The sequence below is a fragment of the Chiloscyllium plagiosum genome, unplaced genomic scaffold (genome assembly GCF_037043375.1).
Source record: "Chiloscyllium plagiosum isolate Xiang-an unplaced genomic scaffold, Cpla_swu_hap1 HiC_scaffold_10, whole genome shotgun sequence".
NCBI lineage: Eukaryota > Metazoa > Chordata > Chondrichthyes > Orectolobiformes > Hemiscylliidae > Chiloscyllium > Chiloscyllium plagiosum.
In genome coordinates, this window is record NW_028270148.1 from 90332906 (window position 1) to 90343500 (window position 10595).

Below are 10595 nucleotides of genomic sequence, written 5' to 3' on the forward strand. Positions count from 1 at the left end.
ATGCCCTCTAGTTCTGGACTCCCTGACCCCAGGGAAAAAACTTTGTCAATTTACCCTATCCATGCCCCTCATGATTTTATGATTAAGATCACCCCTCAGCCTCCGACGCTCCAGGGAAAACAGCCCCAGCCGTTCAGTCTCTCCCTATAGCTCAAATCATCCAACCCTAGCAACATCCTTGTAAATCGTTTCTGAATCATTTCAAGTTTCACAGCATCCTTCTAACAGGAAGGAGATGAGAATTGCATGCCATATTCCAAAAGTAGCCTAACAAATGTCCTGTACAGTGGCAACTTGACCTCCCAACTCCAATTCTCAATTGCCTCACCAATAAAGGAAAGCATACCAAACACCTTCTTCACTATCCTATCCAGGAACTATGAACCTGCTCTCCAAGGTCTCTTTGCTCAGCAACACTCTCTGGGACCTTACCATTAAGTCCTGCTCTGATTTGTTTTTTCCAAAATCCAAATTCCAAAAGGATTGTGTAATCCAAGATGGAGGATGGGAAAAAGTTATTGCTGTAAGAGCTGCTCCTTCTTTGAGGTATTTAAGGTGTTGGAGGTTACTTCCTCGAATTCCAGGAGCAGCAATTACTGTTTTATCTGCTGTTGCGTTGTTTTGGAATTTTGGGGGAAGAAAGTCAAAGCAACGACATTTTTAAAATGGAGAAAGACAAGCAAAAGGCAGTGACCACCTGGTTAGTGAGGGAGAGAGAGAGAAAAAAAACCTACACTGCTAACTGACACAGCAGTGAACCTGCACAGTTACTGTCTTTACTGTTTGAGTTCATGTATCACTGGACATCGGAGTGTATCCAGGAAACATTCACAAACAGTGAAATTCACAGCTGACTTTGGAGGAACCTGTGTGGAAGAGTTCATGGCACAGGAACAGATAAGTGCATAGTTTTTACATGTAACCTTGCTGTAAGTCTACAGTAGTGAGTGGAGTGGGTTGTTTCATGATCATATGTTTTATTGAAATCTGTCTCTTGATTAAATTTTAAAAATAGAATTTTCAAACAAGCTAACTCTGGAATTATATTATACTACTGATATGAAGGGCTATCCTGCGTTCATACAAAAGCTTTTATTTGGGATGGTCCACCTAAATGATAGGATTTCCATATTACAAAAAGCGATAAAGGTTCTTGGGTATTGTTCTAGGTTTGAGTTGCACTGGCTTTTTTGGGCATATCATGACAAGGCATACAAATGAGGTGCTGAGTGGGCCTCATGGCAAATGGCATGGATTGGTACTAGCTAGCGTGAAACTATTCCTCATTGAGGTTGACTGCCGTCAGCCCTGGAACTGTACCTCAGTGTTTACGGCACCTTCCAATGCAGTTGCAGGTGTAATACCTGCCTGTTTGCCTCCTCCATTCTCACAATCCAGACACAGCTCCCAGGTGAATCAGTGATTTACCTGTACTTCACTCACTCTATCACTGTTGCCAGTCTGGTCTTTTCCTATATCGGTAAAAGCAGACTGGGTGACATCGTTGCGGACCAGCTGTGTTCTTTCCACAAAAATGACCCCAAGTTTCCAGTTGCCTGCCACGTCAACCACCATGTTCCCACTCCAACATTTCTGTCTCAGGCCTGCTACAGTATTCCAACGAGCCTCAGCGCAAGCTCTTAGAGCAACATCTTATTTTCTATTTGGGGACCCTGCATCCTCAAGGACTTCACATCGAGTTCAATAACTTTACAGCCTGATTCCATCCTTCTATGTCTTTCACCCATCCCATACCCGGTCCAATCCTGATACAGTCACCCCATCTCACATACTCCCATTGTCACATTATCTGGTTTGCTTTTAGTATGGGTCACCCATTCTCTCCTACTCTTAGCTTTAATTATCACTAATCTAACTTTTCTTCTGTCCTGGCCTGCTTTCCATATTGTCCTTGTTTATCTACCCTTTTCATACCCCTCTCTTTCTCTCTCTCGCGCTCTCTCTCTCTCGCGCTCTCTGTCTGGGTTCCACCTCCACCTATCCACTCACCCCTTCCCTTCACCCTTTTGCCAACTTGGTCTCCTGCGTAAATACCACGTTTTCCCAGCTTCTAACAGTTCTGATGAAGAGTCACAGGATTCGAAATGTTAACTCTGCTTTCTTCCCACAGATGCTGCCAGACCTGCAGAGATTTGCCAGCAATTTCTGTTTTTGTTTTAGGTCTCCAGTTTCTGCAGTTTTATGTCTTATTTACCCCAGTACAGAGGAGCATCGATTATCTGAATGAGATGGGCAGGCAATATTTTGTTTGGATGATTGATTATTCGGTTAATTCGTTCAATGCCTCTCCTCTGGGGCTCGGGGTTTTCTGAAGTTTTATTTCCTCGCTCTACCTGCCTTGTTCCCTCTCTCTGTCTGAGTTTGTTTCTGAGCAGACACACAGTTGTGTGTAAGGGACCTGCAGCACTGCTGAGACCTCCCGCTCCTCCACCCATCAGTTCAATGGGATTGACACAGCGAGCACTTGCTATGCCTGCTCCCCGTTGGGGAGACTCGGCAGCAGCACACCGTGCACACGCCCCTGGCCCCGCCCCTGTCTGCACCTCCAGCCCTGCCCCCATCTGTCACCACCCACCATCCACCCCCACATCCGCCCCCACTCACCCACCGTCTGCCCCGATCCTACACACCCCCATCTGCTCCCACCCCATCTGCCGCCTCCCCCCCCCCCCCCCCCCCCCCCCCACCTCCAGGGCAGCTGGACTAGATATCAACAGTAACATTGCTGCTGCCTTTGGGGGATGAGTCTCAAAATAGCGCGCACACACAAAAATTCTTATTGCTACTTTTTCACAGGTTCAACCTTTCCCACCTGTACAGGACAATATTGAAGAGATTATATGGGGAAGGGGGGGTTTAGCGTACACCCCAGGGTAGGACTCCAGGGAAAGTGTGGGGGGAGAGAGGGAGGGTAGGAGACAGTTATTTGGAGATGGTGCCTGGGCTCCCATCGATGTCCAGGACTGTTCTCGGCAGCATTTCAGTAAACCGAGTTCACCTTTAATCGCTATAAACAAAAGACACGATCAATGTTGGAATCGCATCTTTGATGTAATGTTTCTATCGGGACTTTGAGATCCTCTTCAGATAATCCAAAATTTCAGATAATTGATATTTGGATAATCGAGGTTCCTCTGTATTTACTGTTGGGGGTCTGTGAGGCTACGGATATAACAATTAGTTTTGGAATTGTTATAATTGAGCCCGATCTGTCTTAAGTTTTTCTCACCTGTATAATGCACTCTGTTCTTTTTTAGGAAGAGGAGAGGGCAGTGATGGAGGAAGGTATGAAGGAGGGGACATCTGTCTAAAGAGCCTACAGTTGCAGTGAACACTACTCGAACTTGCCAGATGCCTTACAGATATAATAGTTCTTATGCCATTCCTAAACCATGCGCTCAGTATTGTACTGTAGTTAATTATGAACTGTTAGTGAGCCAGTCAAAAGTTTGAAAAAGTTCTAGTCACCAATTTTTTAAAAAGCTTTTTTGACTTTTCTTCTCATTTTAAGACATATTACAACCAATGAGCCCTGACTGTGTCAGTGAGCTGAAATCTAGATGTCCACTTTGTATATGAAACAAAATGACCTGAATGCTCAGTTTACATGAAAAGGGAAGCAAATGTACTGTTTTGGGGAATGTACATTGAATTGTGCAATTATTATTATTTTTTCTTCAAGAAAAAATGAATAAGCAAGAGGAAAGGAGCAAATGAAGTTTAGGTCTTTCAATGATTTTTATTCAGCTGTGAGGCAAACCTTGACCAGTGACATGACCGGGTTGTCAACAGAACAAGTTTTCACAACATTTTTTGTTTTTCTAAAAGTTGTCAGTCCGACAAATAAAACATTGTAACCGCTGTTCACTGCCCCATGTGATCTTTCCATTGGGAATATCAAGGGATGAGTTGAACACCAAGATTCACTTTCAAATTCATGACATGGGGCTTATCCAAATGTCTGCTCTTCCTAAGAATGCTGTCACACCTGTTTGGCTATGGGGTGCACTGGGGGTCTGAATTTAGCCGTGACCTGGTGTCTGTATTTGTGCACTTTGTCAATAGACAGAGATGAAATGGATACCATGGATTATTACACTGTTCATGACCCCAGCTGTGCATGAACCCTTACTGTTACCTTGGTTAATTTAAAAAACCTTTCTGACCTTACAGTCTAGTTCTACATCACAAAGTGCATTTATCAAATAATGTAAATAGGAAAACTTTCTCAATATTTGAAGACATAGGAATGAAAATCAGTAGCTGAATTCATAGAATTAATGTTTGCACAGTTCCAGTCTGAATATAAAGGGTTTGGGGACAAAGTAAAGAGAGAAGTAAGCAAGTGAAAAGAAGGTATGAGGAGAGACCGGCAGCTAACAGCAAAAGGAACACAAAACCCTTCTTTTGGGTTATAAATAGTTAAAGTGGATTTGGAGTTGAAAAGGAACCAAAAAAAGGATTTAACACATGGAGGCAGAGGGAACGACTGAGATTTTAACTTAGTACTTTGCAGTTGTCTTTACCAAAGAAGAAGATGCTAACAAAATCATCATAGAAGAAGGGTTAGATAATACGCTGGATGAATGAAAATCATAGAGAGAGAAGTTACTTGAAAGGCTAGATATACTGCAAGTCAATAAGGCAACAGAACCAGATCAGATTTGTCTCAGCTGCAGAGGGAAATCAAGATGAAAATTGACAAGGCAGTGGCCATAATATTCCAATCCTCTTCAGAGACCAGGATACTGGCAGAGATCTGGAGCAATGCTAAATGTGCACCTAGTTCAGCGACTCAAAACAAGTCAGACTAAGTTCAGTGATGAAAAATCTTCTAGAAATTAAACAGAAGTAACAAGCACGTGGATAAATGCATATTATTTAAGGAAAATCGGAAGATTTGTTCAATGCAAACTGTCGATTATGTGTTTCTTTTTGATGAGATAACAAGGAGGGCTAAGGGCAATGAAGGTGAGGTGGTGTTCATAAACCTCCAAAATGTGTTTAATAAAGTACCACAAAACAGACCTGTCAGCAAAATTAAAGCCCATGCAGAGGCAAGGATGGAGTCCATTTTGATTTAATCCCTCCCTACCTTTCCCTTACCTTTGGTAGTCTGCACTGCCCTTAATTTGCCTGTAAATTAATCAGTTGTAAAACATGGGTGATTTACTGATTAATAGGTGAAAATCATCACAGGCATTTGGTGATGGAAAAAGCTGTTTAGTTGTGTGTGATAGCACGTCTAGATCTGAAAAAGAGCAAAGAAAGAAACGGTTAGTGACAATATGGATACAGTATTGGCTGAGTGACCAGATACAGGATAGTGTTGAATAGGTTTCTTTTCCCTCAGAGTGGAGGAAGGGTTTTGGTGGATACACAGTGGTTGGGCCCTAGGTCTACTGTTCTTCTTGATTTATGTTAATGGATTAAACTTGGGTTTCAGGGAAATAATGCACTTTAAGGATAGCGATGGATTACAGCAGGACTCTAATGGGCTGCTAGAATAGGTGGCTATGTAACAGATGAAATTTGATGCAGGAAGTTGGGCTGGCCTGGTCGTTCAGTGGTTTGCACTGCTGTCTTACAGCACCAGGGACTTGGGTTTGATTCCAGTCTTGGGCAGCTGTCTGTGTGGAGTTTGCACATTCTCCCCGGGTCTGTGTGGGTTTCTGCCAGATCTCTGGTTTTGTCCAACAGTCCAATGATGTGCAGGTTAGGTGGATTGACCATGCTAAATTGTCTGTAGAACAAGGACATGTAGGCTAGGTGGATTAGCCATGGGAAATGTGGGGATAGGGGTTGGGTCTGGGTCTGGGTGAGAAGCTCTTTAGAGGATCAGTGTGGACTTGATGGGCTGAATGACTTCCTCCTGCACCGTACGGACACAATGAAATTGGGAAGTGATAGAAGGAATGTGGAGAGCCAATATGAAATCTAAAGAATTTCTAAACGGTGCAGAAGCAGGGGGATCTGGATAGTTAGATTCTTTTGAAACACATGAAACCAATAAAATAATTAACAACCATTTGGAATGTGATGCTGTAACCTCCCAATGACTAACCACAGAAACTAATGGTACCATATTAAATTACAATGTCACTCTGGGTGATGATGCAGCATTCCAGCCCCTGCAGCTCCCACTGGTTGTGGACTGCCTCGAGTGCTATTAGACACTGTATGCTCCTTCACACATGGGGGTGAACATCGAATTGGAAGAGAGATCAGCAATTGAACCAAACAATCCTAAACCTTTGGCTGTCTGGACCTGCTAATGGCTAGACACAGGGGCAGCCTCATAACGGGGCTATCTGATCTGCTTGTCTCTCTCCGAACTGGTGGTGAAAGATCAGGAGCATGGAGATGAAGTGTAACAAAACATTGAGCAGTGCAACTTCACACATCCTATGTAGACATGGGACACAGACTCCACAAGGCTGCAGGGGGTTCTGTAACTCGGGACTTGTAAACTGACAGCCTTCTCTGAGTGGAGTCGTGGCAAACGATACCCTCCATACCCAAAGGAGAAGGGAGGAGTTGGTCTAGCTCTGTGTGGTAGATTACTACCATTCCAGGAGGCAGGACTGAATACTGCACCATGTGCTGACAGCCGCTGAGGGTGAAGAAGGTGAAAGTGTGCAAGAATCCCCTCTCTCTGGAGAGTCGAACTGTACAGAATGGTTTTCTGCAAGACAGCCCCGATTGTGGGGCTGAGGCTCCATCTAGAGGAAATGTACTTGTGAGAACAACAATTATAAGGTAACTACTGAATGAGCTGCCCTTTGAAAGGACACTAACAAAGGAGCAAAAACTATTAAAGGAAACTTAAGAAATTAGAATAATGTTCCCAGGGTTGATGATGCACTCCAGCCCCTGTGGCTTCCAATGGTCAAAAAAATGCCTTTAAGTGTATCCTTGTATTAGCTCCTTTTCCAGGTTGCTGTCCAGGTGGTATAGGATGTTGAAAACCGCAGGATAGGTTGAGAAAGCGGTTCATGAGGCAGGTGAGATCCTAGGCTTTATAATTAGAAGCATAGGGCAGAAATTCCCCTCCTTATACATGATGACTAACGTAGAACTTGGAACATTACAGCGCAGTATAGGCCCTTCTGCACTCCATGTTGCCCCAACCTGTGGAACCAAACTGAAGCCTATCTATCCTATACTATTCTATTTTCATCCATATGTTTATCCAATGGCCATTTAAATGCCCTTAAAGTTGTTGAGGCAGGGCATTCCACGCCCTTACTACTCTGAATAAAGAACTTACCTCTGACATCTGTCCTACATCTATCACTCCTCAGTTTAAAGCTATGTCCCCTCATGCTAATCATCACAATTTGAGGAAAAAAGCTCTCACTGTCCACCCTGCTCATCCTCTGATCAACTTGTATGTCTCTACTAAGTCACCACTTAACTTTCTCTCTATCAAAAACAGCCTCAAGTTCCTCAGCCTTTTCTCATAAGACCTTCCCTCAACACCAAGCAACATCCTGGTAAATCTCCTCTGCACCCTTTCCCAAACTTTTACATCCTTCCTATAATGCCGCAACCAGAACTGTATGCAACACTCCAAGTGTGGCCATACCAGAGTTTTGTACAGCTGCAACATGACCTCATGGCTCCAAAACTCAATCCCTCCATCAATAAAAGCTAACACACCATATACCTTCTTAACGACCCTATCAAACTGGGTGGCAACTTTCAAGGATCTATGCAAACAGTCACCAAGATCTTTCTGCTCATCCACACTACCAAGAATCTTACCATTAGCTCAGTACTGTATTCCTGTTATTCCTTCCAAAGTGAATCACCTCACATTTTACCACATTAAACTCCATTTGCCACCTCTCAACCCAGCTCTGCAGCTTAACTATGTCCCTCTGCAACATCCTTCAGCACTATCCACAACTCCACTGACCTTAGTGTCAGCTGCAAATTTACTAACCCATCCTTCTACGTCCTCATCTAGGTCATTTATAAAAATGACAATAGCAGTGGACCCAAAACAGCGCCTTGCAGTACATCACCAGTAACTGAACTCCAGGATGAACATTTCCTATCAACCACCACACTCTGTCTTCTTTCAGCTAGCCAATTTCTGATCCAAATCGCTCAATCATCCACAATCCCATGTCTCCGTATTTTCTGCAATAGCCTATTGTGAGGAACTTTATCAAATGTAGGAGAAAGGGCTGAGAGCTTATGAGCTAGAGGCTGAACAATGGAGACTGCAACACGTCAGGTGTAGTGTGGGCAGGTGGTGCATTCCTCCCAGCAGGGGCTACTTACACCTCACAGGATAGGAACTTCTGATTTGGTCAGTGGTCACGTGACTATGACAGAGGCATTTAAGGGGAGCCACAGGACTGGAGCACCTCTAGGTGTCCAATAGGTTGAAGGTTCTCTCAGCCTGTTCGGATTAGAGCCAGGGCTGCAGGTTCAAACTGAGCCAATTTGATTCCCTCCACGTGACATCAGCAAATGGTTGGCACTGGCAAATGTAAAGGCTATGGGCCTGGACAACGTTCTGGCAATCGTACTGAAGGCTTGTGTTCCAGAACTTGCTGCTCCCCTGGCCAAGCTCTTCCAGGACAGTTATAAGACTGGGATCTACCCGACAATGTGGAAAATTGCCCAGGTATGTTCTGTACATTAAAAAGCAGGATAAATCCAAACCAGCCAATTACCACCCCATCACTCTACTCTCGATCATTAGGAAAGTGATGCAAGGTGTCATCAGCAATGCTATCACGCAGCACCTGCCCAGCAATAACCTGCTCAATGACACCCAGATTGGGTTCCACCAGGGCCACTCAGCTGCTAACCTCATACAGCCCCATTCATAGACAAAAGAGCTAAATTCCAGAGAGTGAGGTGACAGTGATAGTCTTTAACACCAAAGTTACATTCGGCTAAATATGGCAACATGGAGAGCAAGCAAAATGGAATCGTAGAGTTACTGAGATGGACGGCATAGAAAAAGATCCTTCGGTCCAACTTGTCCATCCAACCAGATATTCTAAATAAATCCAGCATTTGGCCCATATCCCTCCAACCCCTTCCTAATCATACAGCCATCTAGATGCCTTTTAAATGTTGTAATTGTACCAGCCTCCACCACTTCCTCTGGCAGCTCATTCCATACACGCACTATCCTCTGTATTAACATGTTGCCCCTTAGGTCCCTTTTAAGTCTTTCCCCTCTCTCCTTAAACCTGTGCCCTCTCATGTTGAACTCTCCCACCCCAGGGAATAGACCTTGTCTATTTATCCTATCCATGCCCCTCATGATTTTATAAATCTCTACAAGGTCACCACTCAGCCTCTGATGTTCCAGGGAAAACAGCCCCAGCCTGTTCAGCCTCTCCCTATAGTTCAAATCCTCCAACTCTGGCAACATCCTTGTAAATCTTTTCTGAACCCTTTCAAGTTTCACAACATCCTTCCTATAGCAAGAAGACCAGAACTGAATACAATATTCCAAAAGTGACTTCCCCAATGTCCTGTACAACTGCAACACAACCCCCAACTCCTATACTCATCCCGTTGTACTCTGAGGTAGCCTTCTTCACTGTCCAGTACACCTCCAATTTTGGTGTTGTCTGCAAATTTACCAACAGTACTTCCTTTATTCACATTCAAATCATTTATATAAATGACAAAAAGCAGTGGACCCAGCACCAATCCTTGTGGTGCACCACTGGTCACAGGCCTCGAATCTGAATAACAACCCTCCACCATCCTCTGTTTCCTACCTTTGAGCCAATTTTGTATCTGAATGGCTAGTTATTCCCATATTCCATACAATCTAACCTTGCTAACCAGTATACCATGCAGAACTTTGTCACACACCTTACTGAAGTCCATATAGACAACGTCCACCACTCTGCCTTCATCAATCCTCTTTTTCACTTCTTCAAAAACCTCAAGTTTGTGAGATGCAATTTCCCAAGCACAAAACCATGTTGACTATCCCTAAGCAGTCCTTACCTTTCCAAATACATGTAAATCCTATCCCTCAGGATTCCCTCCAACAACTTGCCCACCACCAACATCAGGCTCACTGGTCTATAGTTCCCTAGCTTGTCCTTACCACCTTTCCTAAAACAGTGGCACCACGTTTGCCAACCTCCAGTCTTCCAGCACCTCACCTGTGACTATCGATGATACAAATATCACAGCAAGGGGCCCAGCAATCATTTCCCTAGCTTTCTGTAAAGTTCTAGGGTACACCTGATCAGGTCCAAGGATTTATCCACCTTTATGCATCTTAAGACATCCAACACCACCTCCTCTGTAATATAGTCACTTTTCAAGGTATCATTATTTATTTACCCAAGATGTCTAGCTTCCACATTCTCCTCAGCAGTAAATACTGATACATTTTGTAACTCACCCATTTCCTGCGGGTTTCACACATATGAATACAAGGGAGCAGTCATGCCTAGTAAATAGGAAGATGGCCTTGGTTGTTGGAAGGTAGTCATCTCAGCTTCAGGACATTTCTACAGGAGTTCCTCAGTGTATTGTCCAAGGCCCAACTATCTTCAATTATTTCATCAATGATGTTC

At 43.9% G+C, this 10595-nt stretch overlaps 1 protein-coding gene across 2 annotated transcripts in view; it reads left to right on the forward strand.

The window, feature by feature from the left end:
- The window catches only part of LOC122552990 (ribosome-binding protein 1-like), a 147517-nt gene extending 143633 nt beyond the window's left edge, over positions 1 to 3884 (forward strand). For both annotated transcript variants that reach the window (XM_043696342.2, XM_043696344.2), the window contains one exon: positions 3279 to 3884. In XM_043696342.2, coding sequence (XP_043552277.2) covers positions 3279 to 3332 — 54 coding nt within the window. In that variant the 3' untranslated portion in view covers positions 3333 to 3884. The remainder of the gene's footprint in view (positions 1 to 3278) is intronic.
- Positions 3885 to 10595: the final 6711 nt, after the last annotated feature.